Source organism: Armigeres subalbatus, unplaced genomic scaffold, assembly GCF_024139115.2.
Source record: "Armigeres subalbatus isolate Guangzhou_Male unplaced genomic scaffold, GZ_Asu_2 Contig1141, whole genome shotgun sequence".
Lineage (NCBI taxonomy): Eukaryota > Metazoa > Arthropoda > Insecta > Diptera > Culicidae > Armigeres > Armigeres subalbatus.
The window spans coordinates 121,621-140,260 of NW_026941893.1; the positions used below are offsets into that span (position 1 = coordinate 121,621).

General features: G+C 42.7%; 1 protein-coding gene and 1 pseudogene across 1 annotated transcript; one reads left to right on the plus strand and one right to left on the minus strand.

Moving 5' to 3' along the window:
- Positions 1-118: 118 nt before the first annotated feature.
- On the plus strand, positions 119-1,579 carry LOC134202303 (pancreatic triacylglycerol lipase-like). The gene is made up of 2 exons (XM_062677332.1): positions 119-167; positions 224-1,579. The coding sequence occupies exons 1-2, from the start codon at positions 119-121 to the stop codon at positions 1,201-1,203; spliced, it is 1,029 nt and encodes a 342-aa protein (XP_062533316.1). The 3' UTR covers positions 1,204-1,579.
- A 10,902-nt stretch (positions 1,580-12,481) lies between these two features.
- Positions 12,482-13,638, minus strand: LOC134202298 (pancreatic triacylglycerol lipase-like; annotated as a pseudogene).
- Between the last annotated feature and the right edge of the window lie 5,002 nt (positions 13,639-18,640).

The window sequence follows — 18,640 nt, forward strand, 5'->3', positions numbered from 1 at the left end:
GCACTCTTGGCTTGAGGGAATCAAGCAAAAGATAAGACAAATCCGTACCAAACTGAGTATATAAAGACCTAAAATAGATTTTTCGAGTACCCACTTCAATAGTTACAGACGCTACAACATGAGGAAAATCATAGACGCGGTTCTTTTTGGGCTGTTGGTGGCACTTGGTAAGTTGTTCATCCTAATTCACTCAAAGCTTTGACTTAACAACGTGAGCTTACAGTTGCTGCCGTACCTTTGGACGAACCAGCTGCTGACAAGTGGAGCCTGGTCCCGGATGCCAACGGTCGCTTGCATCTGGTCAACACTAACCCTTACAATCTTCCCGATGTGGAACAAGAACCAGAAAAACGTTTCACCGCTGCTTCCGACACAATCTTCCGATTGTACACCAGAAGTAACCCAACTATGCCGCAGGTTATCGAGCTGAACAATGCTGCGTCGCTGTCGAACTCCAACTTCAATGCGGCCAATCCGACTCGGTTCATCATCCACGGTTGGAACAATGATGGCTTCTCCGAAGTCAACCAGCTTTTGACGGCCTCTTGGCTGAGCCGGGGAGATTTTAACGTGATCACCGTTGACTGGGGAGTTGGAGCCATCACCATAAACTATCCGTTTGCTCGAGCTCGTGTCATGTCGGTCGGATCCGTTGTATCATCCTTCATAAATTTCCTGCGGACCAGCGCAGGAATCCAATTCCACAGTGTTAGCATAGCAGGTCATAGTCTGGGAGCTCACGCTGCTGGTAATGCAGGTTTCTTCCAGTTTGGCCGTTTGAATACCATCTTCGGGTTGGATCCAGCTCTGCCACTGTTCTCGGCTGACAGTTCGGATCGCATTCACGCTAGCGATGCGCAATACGTGGAGACAATTCACACCAATGCGGGATTACTGGGCTTCGATCTACCGTTGGGAACCGCTTCGTTCTATCCTAATGGAGGCCGAATTCAGCCGGGCTGTGGAATCGACATCGCTGGAGCTTGCGCTCACTCCCGTGCCTTCCAATTTTTGGCCGAATCTATCGTGTCGGCAGGTTTCTCGTCGGTACCGTGCCAGTCCCATCAGCAAATTCTGGAGAATAACTGTGGCGCAATCGGTCCCAACCGTCCCATGGGCGGAGAGCCATCCAACATCCACACCGGAACGCAGGGTGTGTACTTCCTAAACACACGTGGCGCGAGTCCATTCTCGATGGGCTGAGGGATTCTAATCATGTCAACGATGGTCATTGCAATGTTCTGATATTAATAGTGTTCTAGTCCTTATCTCAGTCAACACATGATCTAATATGATGCTACATACCGTTTTGGCTCAAATTCCGGACATGAATTATATCCCGAACAGTGACGATTTAACATCCGAATTTTTTTATTGTTTTTGAATCAAGATTACAAGCGAATGGGACGGAAGGTCGTTTAATAGCGACATTTCGGAATACCAGTCATGGTTGGAATATGAGTCAAAACGGTAGAATGTTAAGAAGAGGTTTATCATGGACGATTATGTGTCGACTGGGAACTTAATTTTAAAAGTACCTCTGACATTTATACTCTCTTATCAAAATAAACTATACTGAAACGGCAAAACGAAAATTTCCTCTTCACATCTTCCTAATTTACAAAACGACAAAATTGATTATTTTCAACACCCACCCACCCCCTCGTAACGTTGTTTCCTTTCTCGTACAACAAAGTGATCGGTACCGAACCTACTATATCACTCCAAAATCGGATTTTTTATAGAAGTCTCGGAGACCCATGATTTTATATACCAATCTACTCAACTCGACGAGCTTTGCAAATGTCTGTATGTCCGTGTGTATGTATGTGTGTATGTGAGTGTGTACAAAAGCTGAGAAAAATATTAGACAACTTTTCGTATAGTAATCCTAAACCGATTTTTTCACAACAAGTTTCAAACGACAGAGGGAAAAGCCTAGTTGATCACAATTGAATTTTGTAACGATCGAGAGTTGCGTTTAAAAATTATGAATAAAATAGAATCATATAAGCACCATATAAGGTTGGTGTCTTGGCTTAATGCAAGAAAGGCAGTATCACTACTCGGCGATTTTAGTTGGGTTTTTAGTTTTTGAATGAGCAATACAAAATATAAGCGAACAATAAAAATAAGATAGAATGTATCGGTAACAATTAAATATATTGTACTGAGAAATTCTCTGTGAAATCATGATTTGTTTTAGAGATTTTTGTATTTTTTTTTTATTTTCCTGTAATTTCGCATATACAATCTTTGTGATCAAAAACATAATATGCATAATTAGTTTGCCATTTTGACTAAAACATCTTGAACACTTTTAAACATTTTAACTTGAAAACGGCTTATCCGATCATTTTGGTGTCTTCGACAATGTTTTAGGTAATCATTGGGGCTATGTGAAAAAAATATAGACTGTGGAAAAAAAAGTTCAATCATTGTAAATAAAAGTTAAAAACCGATTTTCTCAAAAACATAATGGAGAAATGATGGACAAAAAAATTATAATTTTTAAAAATAAGTTGGTTTTTCAAAAATGATGGATTTTTTTTTTACTTTTGTATCGACTCGATTTTATAAAAGTACGCTCAATTTTCAATGGAAAAGGTATACTAAAATATAGCAGTTATAGTATAAATTATTAGATTTTCAGTTCAGTGCGGTCGGGTCTGAGCTTGACGATCGACTGGCAAATAGCTCACACAACCTCACTTGATCAGTACAGTTGCTGATGAAGAATGTGTTTAGCCGCCAGACATTCTAAAAACTCACGCTCCTCTAATGTGAACGTGTAAAATACACATGTGAAAGTGTTGGCTTGACAAATGGATTGCGAGTGATTTGACTATGCGTCCAATTTGAAAATCTTGAGCTCATTCAGTAGCCGCTAGGTTGTGAAGGCCGAAAGAAGTCCTTAGTTGGTTAAAGCACTAGTCTTTTCAAGAGGCCCGGAAGCCTCCTTTCAAGAGGCCCGGAAGCCTCCTTTCAAGAGGCCGGGAAGCCTCCTTTCAAGAGGCCCGGAAGCCTCCTTTCAAGAGGCCCGGAAGCCTCCTTTCAAGAGGCCCGGAAGCCTCCTTTCAAGAGGCCCGGAAGCCTCCTTTCAAGAGGCCCGGAAGCCTCCTTTCAAGAGGCCCGGAAGCCTCCTTTCAAGAGGCCCGGAAGCCTCCTTTCAAGAGGCCCGGAAGCCTCCTTTCAAGAGGCCAGGAAGCCTCCTTTCAAGAGGCCAGGAAGCCTCCTTTCAAGAGGCCAGGAAGCCTCCTTTCAAGAGGCCAGGAAGCCTCCTTCAAGAGGCTCGGAAGCCTCCTTTCAAGAGGCTCAGCCTCCTTTCAAGAGGCTCAAGCCTCCTTTCAAGAGGCCAGGAAGCCTCCTTCAAGAGGCTCAGAAGCCTCCTTTCAAGAGGCTCAGGCCTCCTTCAAGAGGCTCAGGCCTCTTTCAAGAGGCTCAAGCCTTCTTTCAAGAGGCTCAGAAGCCTCCTTTCAGAGGCCCGGAAGCCTCCTTTCAAGAGGCTCAGAGCCTCCTTTCAAGAGGCCCCAGGCCTCCTTTCAAGAGGCTCAGCCTCCTTTCAAGAGGCTCAGGCCTCCTTTCAAGAGGCTCAGCCTCCTTTCAAGAGGCCTCAGGCCTCCTTTCAAGAGGCTCAGAAGCCTCCTTCAAGAGGCTCAGGCCTCCTTCAAGAGGCTCAAGCCTCCTTCAAGAGGCTCAGAAGCCTCCTTCAAGAGGCTCAGGCCTCCTTTCAAGAGGCTCAGAAGCCTCCTTTCAGAGGCTCAGGCCTCCTTTCAGAGGCTCAGGCCTCCTTTCAAGAGGCTCAGAAGCCTCCTTCAAGAGGCTCAAGCCTCCTTTCAAGAGGCTCAGGCCTCCTTCAAGAGGCCCAGAAGCCTCCTTTCAAGAGGCTCAGGGCCTCCTTTCAAGAGGCTCAGAAGCCTCCTTCAAGAGGCTCCAGCCTCCTTTCAAGAGGCTCAGAAGCCTCCTTCAAGAGGCCCAGGCCTCCTTTCAAGAGGCTCAAGCCTCCTTCAAGAGGCCTCAAGCCTCCTCTCAAGAGGCCTCAGAGCCTCCTTTCAAGAGGCTCAGCCCTCCTTTCAAGAGGCTCAGAAGCCTCCTTTCAAGAGCTCCAGGAAGCCTCCTTTCAAGAGGCCCGGAAGCCTCCTTTCAAGAGGGCTCAGGCCTCCTTCAAGAGGCTCGGAAGCCTCCTTCAAGAGGCTCAGAAGCCTCCTTTCAAGAGGCTCAGAGCCTCCTTTCAAGAGGCTCAGCCTCCTTTCAAGAGGCCTCAGAAGCCTCCTTTCAAGAGGCCTGCCTCCTTCAAGAGGCCCGGAAGCCTCTTCAAGAGGCTCAGCCTTCTTTCAAGAGGCCCAGGCCTCCTTTCAAGAGGCTCAGCCTCCTTTCAAGAGGCCTGGAAGCCTCCCTTTCAAGAGGCTCAGAAGCCTCCTTTCAAGAGGGCTCAGAAGCCTCCTTTCAAGAGGCCTCAGCCTCCTTTCAAGAGGCTCAAGCCTCCTTCAAGAGGCCTCAGAAGCCTCCTTCAAGAGGCTCAGGAAGCCTCCTTTCAAGAGGCTCAGAAGCCTCCTTCAAGAGGCTCGAGCCTCCTTCAAGAGGCCCAGGCCTCCTTTCAAGAGGCCTCAGCCTCCCCTTTCAAGAGGCTCAGAAGCCTCCTTTCAAGAGGCCCGGAAGCCTCCTTTCAAGAGGCTCGGAAGCCTCCTTCAAGAGGCTCAGAAGCCTCCTTTCAAGAGGCCCAGAAGCCTCCTTCAAGAGGCTCAGGCCTCCTTTCAAGAGGCTCAGAAGCCTCCTTTCAAGAGGCCCAGCCTCCTTTCAAGAGGCTCAGCCTCCTTTCAAGAGGCCCAGAAGCCTCCTTTCAAGAGGCCTGGAAGCCTCCTTTCAAGAGGCTCAGGCCTCCTCTCAAGAGGCTCAGCCTCCTTTCAAGAGGCTCAGAAGCCTCCTTCAAGAGGCCTCAGAAGCCTTCTTTCAAGAGGCTCGGAAGCCTCCTTTCAAGAGGCTCAGAAGACATCTTTCAAGAGGCTCAGAAGCCTCCTTTCGAGAGGCTTGGAAGCCTTATTTCGAGAGGCTCCTGCCTCGTTTCAAGAGGCCTGGAAGCCTCCTTTCAAGAGGCTCAGAAGCCTCCTTTCAAGAGGCTCAAGCCTCCTTTCAAGAGGCCTCAGAAGCCTCTTCAAGAGGCTCGAAGCCTTCTTTCAAGAGGCCTCAAGCCTCCTTCAAGAGGCTCAGAGCCTCCCTTTCAAGAGGCCTCAGAAGCCTCCTTTCAAGAGGTCTGGAAGCCTCCTTTCATGAGGCCTCAGAAGCCTCCTTTCAAGAGGCTCAGAAGCCTCCTTTCAAGAGGCTCAGAAGCCTCCTTTCAAGAGGCCTGGAAGCCTCCTTTCAAGAGGCCTCGGAAGCCTCCTTCAAGAGGCCCGGAAGCCTCCTTTCAAGAGGCCCGGAAGCCTCCTTTCAAGAGGCCCAAGCCTCCTTTCAAGAGGCCCGGAAGCCTCCTTTCAAGAGGCCCGGAAGCCTCCTTTCAAGAGGCCCAAGCCTCCTTTCAAGAGGCCCGAAGCCTCCTTTCAAGAGGCCCGGAAGCCTCCTTTCAAGAGGCCCGGAAGCCTCCTTTCAAGAGGCCCGAAGCCTCCTTTCAAGAGGCCCCAGCCTCCTTTCAAGAGGCCCGGAAGCCTCCTTTCAAGAGGCCCGGAAGCCTCCTTTCAAGAGGCCCTGGAAGCCTCCTTTCAAGAGGCCCTGAAGCCTCCTTTCAAGAGGCCCGGAAGCCTCCTTTCAAGAGGCCCGGAAGCCTCCTTTCAAGAGGCCCTGAAGCCTCCTTTCAAGAGGCCCGGAAGCCTCCTTTCAAGAGGCCCGGAAGCCTCCTTTCAAGAGGCCCGGAAGCCTCCGTTGACGAGGCACGAAGGCCACAGTGCAAGAGGCCCGGAAGCCTCCTTTCAAGAGGCCCGGAAGCCTCCTTTCAAGAGGCCCGGAAGCCTCCTTTCAAGAGGCCCGTAAGCCTCCTTTCAAGAGGCTCGGAAGCCTCCTTTTAAGAGGCCCGGAAGCCTCCTTTCAAGAGGCCCGGAAGCCTCCTTTCAAGAGGCCCGGAAGCCTCCTTTCAAGAGGCTCGGAAGCCTCCTTTCAAGAGGCCCGAAGCCTCCTTTCAAGAGGCCCGGAAGCCTCCTTTCAAGAGGCCCGGAAGCCTCCTTTCAAGAGACCTGGAAGCCTCCTTTCAAGAGGCCTGGAAGCCTCCTTTCAAGAGGCCTGGAAGCCTCCTTTCAAGAGGCCTGAAAGTCTCCTTTCAAGAGGCCTGGAAGCCTTTTTTTCAATAGGCCTGGAAGCCTCCTTTCAAGAGGCCCGAAGCCTCCTTTCAAGAGGCTCGAAATCTATTTTCAAGAGGCCTGGAAGCCTCCTTTCAAGAGGCCCGGAAACCTCCTTTCAAGAGGCCTGGAAGCCTCCTTTCAGGAGGCCTGGAAGCCTCCTTTCAAGAGGCCCGGAAGCCTCCTGTCAAGAGGCCCGGAAGCCTAATTTCAAGAGGCCCGGAAGCGATAATGAGGAAGGTATTCGTTGGGTCAGGATTTGCCTGTAACTGGCAATGTAACCGTGGTAGATCTTACCCCGTAACACACCACGTAAAGGTGTCTACCCAGCTTTTCGGGTCACAAAAACTTAGTGTACGAGTAAGGCAAAAAATTACCAAATGTGCTGGAGTGTGAGAACTTTCGAGCGCACACCACCCTTAACGCCGCCTACAAAGTGATATCCCAGATTATCTTCCGTCGTCTGTCACCATTAGTGAATGAGTTCGTGGGAAGATATCAAGCCGGCTTCGTTGACGGCCGATCGACAATGGACCAGATCTTTACTGCACGGCAAATCCATCAAAAATGCCGTGAATACCAGGTCCCAACGCGCAGCAGTATAAACCGCGTAGAGCTATGGAAAATTAAGGACGAGAACAGCTCCCCTGGGAAGCTTACCAGAGTGATGAAAGCAACGGTGGATGTTGTGCAAAACTGTGTGAAGATTTCGGGCGAACACTCCAGTTCGTTCGAATCGCGCCGGGGACTAAAACAAGGTGGTGGACTTTCGTGCCTGTTGTTCAATATAGTGCTAGAAGGTGTCATACGGAGAGCCAGGTGTAACAGCCGGGGTGGGGGCAGCAGGGACAGCAGGGACAGCATGGACCATGTCCAAGGGCTTGACGACCCCTCCCCAGCTGTCTGCGAGTCAGGGAGAACTGCCTAGGGCGTGGTGGGATTTAGCAGTGGGCTCTGCTAAATCCTCCCAAAAACCACAAGTGCCCGTAAGCAGACTCTATCAAAGCGACTGTGTGCCGCTTCAAAAGCACAAGCCCAGGGAGTGCCAATTGACATGGGGAGTGTCCCTACTTCGGTAGGGTAGCGCGTGAGCTGCGTCGGCAGGGAGTGAGTGATCTGTTTGTGCTGAGGCAGGAGTGTCATAGCGCGTCACCGCTATTGTCACCTCGAAGCGCAGCAGAAGTCTGAGTATGGACTGCACATGCTGAGGTAGGAGTGTCGTAGCGTAGTATCGTGGATCGGACCATACATACCGCTATCGACACCTCGAGGCATGGCAGTGGAGTGTTAGAGTGAGTTGGGGAGTGTCCCTACTTCGGTAGGGTAGCGCGTGAGCTGCGTCGGCAGGGAGTGAGTGATCTGTTTGTGCTGAGGCAGGAGTGTCATAGCGTGTCGCCGCTATTGTCACCTCGAAGCGCAGCAGAAGTCTGAGTATGGACTGCACATGCTGAGGTAGGAGTCGAGTGACCTATCGACACCTCGAGGCATGGCAGTGGAGTGTTAGAGTGAGCACCCGAAAAAGGGTCACATGGAGCGAACGGTCTTTGGAGAAGCTGCTTCGGCGGCAGGGTAGCAGTGGGTTGTACCCACACACCTACAGTTGTGCACATGTGGTGCATGGGGAGTGTCCCTGCTTCGGCAGGGTAGCGTGTGGTCTGCTTCGGCAGTGGCGTGATTGATCTGCTCGTGCTGAGGCAGGAGTGTCGTAGCGTAATATCTGTAGGCCCAGGCAGTTACCGCTACTGACACCTCGAGGCATGGCAGCGGAGCGCCCGGGAGAGCATCCAAGTAAGACTCAAATGGAGTGAATGGTGTGCGAGCGCCCAAGTCAGTCTCGCATGGGACGAGTGCCTGTGTGAGCGATAATGAGCGAGTACGCTTAGTACTGCCATCCCCCCAGAAGTAGTACTGCGAGGTAGTTCCTGGGGGAAACGATGGTGGAGCCCAAGGGAGTTTAGTAGGTATTACCGGTATGGTCGAGTCCGACACTCCAGTACACTTCCGTGTGGTAGTTTGGCAACTACAATGCACGTGTACTGGGTTAGTGTGTAAATGCATTCTCCCTTGTAAAAAAAAACAGCCGGGTTACGATTTTCAACAGATCCAGTCAATTTATTGGACATGGACATTGTCGGCCGAACATTTGCAAAGCTGGCAGAACTATACTATGGATAGAAACTAAATTTTCAGCACAAATTGTTTGACCCACGGAAGTTTTTGCATTTCGCATTCAGTCGGAAATGAATAAAAAAAACATTAGCAGTTTTTTCTATGTCGTGAATTATGTAGGGGAACTGTTCCGATCTCCATCTCACTCACTGAAAATACATTCATCTTATCGGGAAGTAAAGAAATACGGCACCAATTTCTTCGCTTCTTTTTGTCAACATGCGAACTACTGCTGAAAAAAATCACAAATTAAATACCTTTCCATTGCTCTGCTTTCAATGGGATGAACATCGGAGCCATGAGTTGAAATCCAGGAGCAATTCCCTTTTATATTTAAGTCGTTGAAAAAATTGTTCAAACAGCATTTGCTCATGAGGGGTATGAAAATATGTATTTAATCCATACATGCTTTGCCAATTTAACACGAGTAAAACACTTTTATGGTACAAAATATACCATTTAACAATTGCCACTATATGCTTTTCAATTGAAATACTTATTTTTAAAATTACTTGCATTCGATGCCGAGGGCAGAAAAAGTTTGTTTATGATTTTTTTTATATCTGTCTACTTTGTCATGTTGTCATTATATATAAAACTACCAAGCTTTAGGTTTGACCAAGATAAAACTTGCTAGTCGTAACATGGTCTTGAAAAAGGCCAAGATAAAACCTCTAGGTGTTAAGAAAATTATTTTGAGCTTTTTAGTGGAATGTTTTCACCTGTCATAAGACGAGTTTATACAATCCCTTTGAATTCCACCAATTAATTGTATCTTGACAGATACGTATTTCGACCTCAACAGTAAGGCCGTCTTCAGTGTCTCGTACTTGACTCGACTTGAAGAAAATGATCGCAGCTTACACTATTTATACTATGCGTAGGTATAATAATTTATCTAGGTACTTATCTTACTACGGTGCTTATTTCTACTCGCTTGATGCGCTTAATGCTTAGGTATAAACTTGAAGAGCTAAGAGGCTAAGAGGGAAACTGATAAGGGATTAAATTATGAGTTTAGGTCTAAGGTAGCTGAACATGTATATCAGGAAAATCATTCAATTACGACATCAAACATTAAAATTTTAAGAAATGTCTCTTCTCCGTGGAAACTTGATGTTGCTGAGAGCTTGGAAATCTACCGACAGGTACAAACGCGGTTGTTGAATAAAGATCAAGGAAATGGAAGCTCCTGGCTCTTCAAGTTTATACCTAAGCATTAAGCGCATCAAGCGAGTAGAAATAAGCACCGTAGTAAGATAAGTACCTAGATAAATTATTATACCTACGCATAGTATAAATAGTGTAAGCTGCGATCATTTTCTTCAAGTCGAGTCAAGTACGAGACACTGAAGACGGCCTTACTGTTGAGGTCGAAATACGTATCTGTCAAGATACAATTAATTGGTGGAATTCAAAGGGATTGTATAAACTCGTCTTATGACAGGTGAAAACATTCCACTAAAAAGCTCAAAATAATTTTCTTAACACCTAGAGGTTTTATCTTGGCCTTTTTCAAGACCATGTTACGACTAGCAAGTTTTATCTTGGTCAAACCTAAAGCTTGGTAGTTTTATATATAATGACAACATGACAAAGTAGACAGATATAAAAAATCATAAACAAACTTTTTCTGCCCTCGGCATCGAATGCAAGTAATTTTAAAAATAAGTATTTCAATTGAAAAGCATATAGTGGCAATATTGTTAAATGGTATATTTTGTACCATAAAAGTGTTTTACTCGTGTTAAATTGGCAAAGCATGTATGGATTAAATACATATTTTCATACCCCCCCTGTCTTATGACAGGTGACCTCTAGGTGTTTGAAATGCCCAGATAGGGCCAGTTCAGGAGTGCTGGTTATATAGAGGCATTTTTTTTGCAATCAAAGTTTTATTCGAAAAAATGTCGCCGATATGAAAAAAATAATGAATTTCATAATCGAAATATCATGCAAATTTCTATTTCACCTTTGAAACGGTAAAATTAGACATCCTAATAAGTTTTAGGAACAATGCTTTGATTATTTGATCAACCAAAGTGGTTATTCATTGAAATTATTTTTTAAGTAATTAACTAAGGCAATTAATTAAACTTGAAAAATTCTAAATAATAACAAATTAACGAAGCGCATTGTTACAATACTGATTATTTATCATGGTTTCACCATGAAACATCCCTGGCATGCCTTCAAACATGCATAGAACACTCAAAACCAGATATGAACTTTTATTGAACTGGCTGATAATAATTTTTTAATTATTGTTGTTGACATGTAATCCATGTATTGCAGGAAGAAAAGCATATTTTTTCGAGTACAAACAATAAACAAATAATCAACCTAGGAGTTGACAACTCTTTCATTATCGGCTTATTTGTCGTTGTATCATAGTCATGAAGTGGTTGTGTCATGGTTATATAGTGTTGCATGTCTTATGTGAGACTTGAAGTATATTATAAAACCGTTGGTTCTGAACTGGAACGCATATTAGGTTTTAATGATTGCAATAAAACTGGGCCAACTGGCTGTAACATGGTTTTATAGAAATCTGCAGGAGGTTGTGGAAACTGCGAGGACTGCATGTAAGGTTTTGAGATTAGGTTTTGAAGAACGCTATAAAACTCTGATACAACCTTAATTGTTACTTGGGTAGTTTCAAGCTTCGTATTCCTATGCAGGTCTTCTTCAGGAGTAAAGGTTATACGTGGGTTTTATACAGGACTCTATGAAGCTTGGCAGCTTTTATAAGTCTTGATCAAAACCAACATATAACTTAACTGCTGGCTTTATGTCAGTTCCATTTTTTAGTTCTGAGGAGGAACACAGGAGCATTATAAAACCTAAATAGCTGTGGTTTTATATTGGAATTCAAAACGTAGTTCTCAAGTACTCTTGCGGATCTAATTAAATGACAACTGAATAAAACCAAAATAAAACTTTAAGCATTTCTACATGCCGTAATAAAACCTCTATAAAACTAGCATAAATCTTCGAAGCATTGAGATTGTTACTTGGGCTGTATACCCGCCTGAAACGTGAAGCAACAAAAGTTGGGCTGGTGGTGAATGCGTCAAAGACAAAGTACATGCTTGTGGGCGGAACCGAGCGTGGCAGGGCCCGCATGGGAAGCAGTGTTACGATAGACGGGGATACCTTCGAGGTGGTCAAGGAATTCGTCTATCTTGGATCCTTGCTAACGGCTGATAACAATGTTAGTCGTGAAATACGAAGGCGCATCATCTGTGGAAGTCGGGCCTACTACGGGCTCCAGAAGAAACTGCGGTCGAAAAAGATTCGCCACCGCACAAAATGTGTCATGTACAAGATGCTTATAAGACCAGTTGTCCTCTACGGACATGAAACATAGACAATGCTCGAGGAGGACTTGCAAGTACTCGGAGTATTCGAGAGACGGGTGCTTAGGACCATATTTGGTGGTGTACAAGAAGACGATGTGTGGCGGCGAAGAATGAACCGCGAGCTCGTCCAGCTCTTCGGCGAACCCAGTATCCAGAAGGTAGCTAAAGTCGGAAGGGTACGATGGGCAAGGCATGTTGCAAGAATGCCGGACAGCAACCCTGTAAAGATGGTGTTGGCTTCCGATCCGGCAGATACGAGACGGCGGGGAACGCAGCCAACGAGGTGGGCAGAACAGGTGCAAAACGACTTGGCGAGCGTGGGGCGCATTCGAGGATGGAGAGATGCGGCCTCGAACCATGTGTTGTGGCGTCAAATTGTTGATGCAACAGTTGCAACAGTTTTGCAGTTATCGGACCGCTAAACTTCAAACTGATGCCAAACACAATGACAGCTGCATTGCGCTGCACATTTACATGCACATTTACATGCACTTTTATTGCATCTGACGTCGATTGACGACAGTTTGAGGTCTATAATGCGTTGCAGTTATCGCACGGCATTCGTTAACTGAAAAGTACATTTTGCAGTTATCGAACGGCTACTGTAATATAAAAAGCATGGAAATAATTCAAAATCTCAAAATATTGTTGAATGATATTGAACATTCTTTATTAATTTCAAAACCTTTTCAGAATCATAAAAAAAATCATAGAAAATAAAAAAAGCAGCATCACCCCTTCCCGAACGGTGCCTGAGAGTTGGTTTGAACCAGAAAAATACCTTCCAGCTGCTGCCCATGGTTAGACGGTTCCCCACCCATTCGGATGATTGCAGATCGACCCGAATCACATTTCCCTGCCATTAGGGCTTCAAACGAGACACACTTCGTCGCTTGGAAGCCTAAACTATTAGTCACCGATTCGGCAAAATAAATCCACGACCGAGCATGAGCACACCAACCGATCAGATCTACACCGCAACCAGGTTGCGAGTGTCCCCCATTGGGGTAGAAATCTCCCGTCTCCCAAGGGTTTGTAGAACCCCAACAGACCGGCATTGGTGCACAAGGTTTCCACGTATTGAGCATCGACTCTCATTAGAATATCTGAATTGCCAACTGAGAACAGTGGACCGGCTGGGTCTAGTCCAACAATGGTATTGAGTTGACCGTGTTGGTGTTTTCCGACGACGCCGGCGATGTGAGCACCTAAGCTATGTCCAATAACGTAGATCTGCTTTCGAAGAATGTCAGTCGACTGCAGCAACGTGTTTATTAGTCGCGATGTCACGTTGCCTACAGGTCCGACTAGGTTGCGCGCAGTGATGTAGTTAATTGTTTTTGCTCCCAGGCCCCAATCGACGGTAATCACATTGAATTCACCAACCGATAGATAACTGTCTCTTATTTTGATAATTGTGTCTGACTCGCCATTCTGATTCCATCCGTGAATTAGAAATCTTATTGGGTGTGCAGGATTGAAATTCGAGCTTAAAATCGAATTTGTTTCGTTTGGTTTTAAAAGCTGATCCCTTTCAGGATTCTTTCTAGTGTACAGCCGAAAGAAGATATCCGCTTCGGCAGTAAATCTTGGCTCCAAGTGCGCATCAATTACGCTGTAGCGATTTGGGTTAATCTTGTGTGGCTCTCCGTTAACATCTCGAACAAAGTTATTACCGACACTAATTGTATTCGCTGAAATGAAAATTTTAGTTATTGAGAAATCTCACTTTTATCACAATGATGTTGAAACCACCTGCTAACGCTAACGTTAATGTCAGCGAAATAGTGTATAATAGTCCCATCGTGGATTAGAAAGCGCGGTTTGATTCGATACTGTGGATTACTGAATGATTTAGTTTATATACCTAGACCATGACGGCCTTCCTTAGCCGAGCGGCTACAAAGCAGACCATGCTGAAGATGACTGGGTTCGATTCTCGATCCCGTTCTCGACTTACCTGGGCATGAGAGTATCCTGAGAGCTGCGGTTCGGCAATATCTCAGTGGGGGATGTAATGCCAATAAGAAGAAGACATAGAACATCAAGTGTTTGACCAAAACTTCAATTTACAATGTCGACGGAAGGCCGACGGAGGTCCTTCGTAGCTTAGTTGGTTAAAGCACCAGTCTAGCGTACTGTAGGGTCATGGGTTCGAGTCCCATCGAAGGGAAAGTGGTTACCTCCAATACATTTTTCAAATCAATATCTTCCACATAACGTACATATTCACATATGAGTTTTCATAACATTGTAAATTAACGTCCAAGTCGGGTGGTTTAATCCCCGGAAATAGGCAATTACCTTTGATTGAACAAAACTTCAAGTTCATGTGATAGTACTTAAGTACACAGTATTGAAGAACTTTCCCGTTCATGGAATCTTTTATAGCATAGCGGTGAGATTCACAAACACAAAGCAAGGCCATACCGAAGGTGGCTGGGTTCGATTCCCAATTCAATCAACGAAATTATCGGGTCTAGAAATATTCTCGACTTCTCTGGTCACTTTTATGACAATCGTTTCACCATCATGATTTACGAATGCAACTGCGAATGGAAACCTTGTAGTTGATAACTGTTGAAAGCCAATAAGCCAATAAAGTACTCAAGCAGTGTCGTTTTTTATAACTATCGTGCATGCTCACTGCAGAAAAAATCACTGAATTGTTTTCGATTGTGTTTGATATGGGTGCTTATTATGAATTTAAGGAGCAGTAATCTGACACGCCATTTTTTTGCATTCCAGTTGAATGAATTGACCTTTCCCGCCAACCATTTGAATTTATTTAAGGACAACTTTCCTGAATAACCCATATTTTATGGGGCTCCTAATTATTTTTAAAACTTAAAATAAAATCTAAAAGTTGCGGTTTTTCAAGTTTGGCCTAACATTCGCCCCATGTAAAAACAACATCAAGCCAATTCTTCAGATCGGTTCACTTTTTGCCTTTCTCGTATAAATACTAAGTATACGTAAAGGCTCAGGATCACTCCAAAACCAAACTCGACGAATTGAGATGATGTCTGTATGTGTGTGTAAAAAAAAGTGGGACACGGAATCCTTCCTAATACGCTATTGAAAATTGGCCAGATCGGCCATTGCGTTACGAAGTTATTAAGATGAGTTTTTTTCTCCATTTTCTTCAAGGGCCTCTTCTTGGAAAAAAAGGCATAATCGTTTTTTTTTTCTTCAAAAACTTCTGCAATGCATTCAATTGAATGCAAATAAATGTCAATTGATGGAAATAACTGAATCTATCTCTCTAAAGTGCAATTTTAACCTCTCTTATGTGTCTTTAAAATGGGTGTTACCTTTTGGCCATATGCCAGAACGCATACTTCGGAAATGATTATTTTAGATATTTTGAAGATAAACGACGCACAAACTATACCAAATTTGATCAGGAATTTGATCTTTCCGAAATATGGCCTGTATTTCGGAATCCGGACGTTCCGCCGGAACCTTTTACGGGGTCACTTTACGGAAATAGGCGAATACCACCATGCGACCCATCAAACTTCATGATTTCAATAGAACACCATCTATGGTAGTTTTGTACTTCCTGGACCGTATTTGAACCGTTTGGAACCGGTAGACGGTTTTACCATGAACCGGTTCAAAGGACAATTTTGGAAAATAAGCAAACGAAAAGTTATCATCGGATTCGTGGCTGCTACGACGCTGTTGCTGTTGTTGTTGCTGACTGGGGCTGCTGCTGAAGATGTATACTACTGGATGGCTACTTCAATTGATAATTGGAACTTGAGCTACATTAAATCGTTCCATATTTCTATGTAAATTATCAGAAGACTGTTAGGCACTTTTGAGTTATTATTTGCGTCAAAAAAGATTTATTTTTGTTTTCTTTTCAATATGTTGTCGTTTGTAGTTAGCTTCAATACTTTGCATTGTTTTAAGAACATTTTTTCTCTTGATTAGACGCCCTTACGAATATTTGTTTACCAGGTATAGTCTTGAGATCTGCATTCGTAGCTGAGAAGATATCCGTATTGTGTCTCAATGTGCAGAGCTTGTGTGCGAGAAATATGGTAACTGCCGGATGAGCTTACGTAACATCTCCCGTAAGAACTCCCGGAGGAATTTCAGGAGGAACTCCTAGAAGAATTCCTAGAGGACCTCCCGGATGAGCTCCCAGAAAAACTATCGGAAGAACTTCGGGAGGAATTTCCAGCTTAATTTCTGCAGAAAGCCTAAATAGTTTCCTGAAAAAGCCTGAATAATTTCCCAGAATAGCTTCTGGTGGAACTTAGAATTAACGGAGAAACTCCCGGATGAATTGCTGGTGGAATTCCCGGAGGAACTATCGAAGGAATTTTCTGGAAGAATTTCTGAAGAAACTCCCGGGAGAATTTTCAAAGAAGCATTCTCGGAAACAAGATAATTTATCTTATAGACAAATCTCGTCTAGATGAAACCTTTGTTGGGGTTTGTAGCTGGACCATCATCATCATCAGAGGACCTTTCGGAGAATTCCCTGAGGAGCTCGCAGAGAAATTCTCGGAGGAGCTTCTGCTGGAAAATCTATATAAACTTCTGAAGAAGCCTAAATAAATTCCAAATCTGCCGAAATTCCCGGAAGAATTTTCAGAGGAACTGCCGATCGAGCTACCGGAATAATTCTCAGGAATTCCTCCGAAAATTCCATTGATGATTTCATTGTCGGTATAATTTGTGTATAAATTTCCGGTGGAATTCCTGGAGAAATTCTTTGAAATTTTCCCAAGAAAATTCGAAACAATTCACGGAAAATTTTATGGAATTTACACAAGAAATTCGAAGATTTTTCGTGAAATTCTCAAGAATGTTTACTGGCAATTCTGCGGAATTTCCACGGAATATTCTTATTCCTAAAAAATATGGGAAAACGCACGAAATTATTTGAATTATTGCAGGGAATTCTGCAGAACTCGTGAAAGTTCGTGAAGATTTTCTTGGAGTAAATAATGGTGGAATTTTCGGATCAATTCTCGGAAAAATTTATTGTGGAATTCCTGTAGACACTGCCGACGAAGTTGCTGGAGGCATTCCTGAAGAATCCCTGATAGAATTTCGGATAGAATGCCAGGAGCAATTGTCGAAGGAATTCCTGGAGAGAGCTTGCATATTGATTTTTCTGCCTATTTTATAATAAATATTATTTCAGAGAGGATTTGTTTAGAAATTCAGATGTATGGTTCTAGTTTTCTTAAACTTATGAAAGAATGCAGGATTTTTAAAATAATTGTTACAGCCGATTTTATATTCTTTCTGAATACTATGTTCGTTATTATTTTTCTCACTTTATTTAAAAATATCTGGTGAGCAATAAATCACGCATTTTTAAATCATTATTGTTTCGATTTGGTTTGGATTTTGTTTCATGTGTTAATATTCATGTGTTTTTATAAAACTACGATTTAGAAGACCAAAAATGTTAGCCCCCCTTCTCGAAATCCTGGCTACGCCCCTGCCTGGGATCCCTTCATTTAAAAGCTAATTTGCTAAGTACAGAATTAAAAATTAAACTTTTTAAGACATTCATTTTACCATATTTTATCTCGTGTGATTTTTTGCTCTTTAGTACTACCTCTCGAACTCAACAGAGATTGAGAGTAGCTCTAAACTCTTGCGTTCGTTTCGTATATCGTCTTAAATTCCAAGATCACGTTTCGCACCTACAACACACGTTATTAGGATACTCTTCTATTAGTTTTTACTGAGCACGAATTTGTATTTTGTTACACAAAACAGTTTTAACAAAACAACCACCATATTTACATTCTAAACTTCGCAGCAGTAAAATTAGAAACTATTTAGTTCCCGCGCATCTCACTACTCAATACGCAAACTCATTTTTCGTAAGAGGTGTCAACATCTGGAATTCCATACCTAATTTCCTCAAGGAAATCGATTCAATTAGTTTGTTCAAAAATCAATGCAAAGTATACCTTTTTTTGTAAGTGTATAACAAGTTTTCAATGTAAATTAATGTTACTATGACGCCCTCCATTGCAACTTTGTAGGGTTAGAAGATGTATAATCTTATGCTGCATGTGAAATAAATAAATAAATAAATAAATAAATAAATAAATAAATAAATAAATAAATAAATAAATAAATAAATAAATAAATAAATAAATAAATAAATAAATAAATAAATAAATAAATAAATAAATAAATAAATAAATAAATAAATAAATAAATAAATAAATAAATAAATAAATAAATAAATAAATAAATAAATAAATAAATAAATAAATAAATAAATAAATAAATAAATAAATAAATAAATAAATAAATAAATAAATAAATAAATAAATAAATAAATAAATAAATTAATAAATAAATAAATAAATAAAAAAATAAATAAATAAATAAATAAATAAATAAATAAATAAATAAATAAATAAATAAATAAATAAATAAATAAATTAATAAATAAATAAATAAATAAAAAAATAAATAAATAAATAAATAAATAAATAAATAAATAAATAAATAAATAAATAAATAAATAAATAAATAAATAAATGAATAAATAAATAAATAAACCCCATCATACGACGTATCAAACTTCATGGTTTCAAAAGTTATAGCATTCTATGGTAGTGGCTTCCTGGCTCGTATTTTAAACGATTGCACTATGGTCCAGGATACAGATTTATGCGGAAAGATGAATTTTACGCCAAAACTATATTTTTTAGAACAAAATGTTGTTCTACAAAATTGTTCGGAATAGTAAGGACCAAGGTGAATACAAACAGGTGTAGCAGTATGCCAATTACATGATTCAGCCATCTTGGATTTTTATATGGGGCAGCCACCGAGTTTGTTTATGTT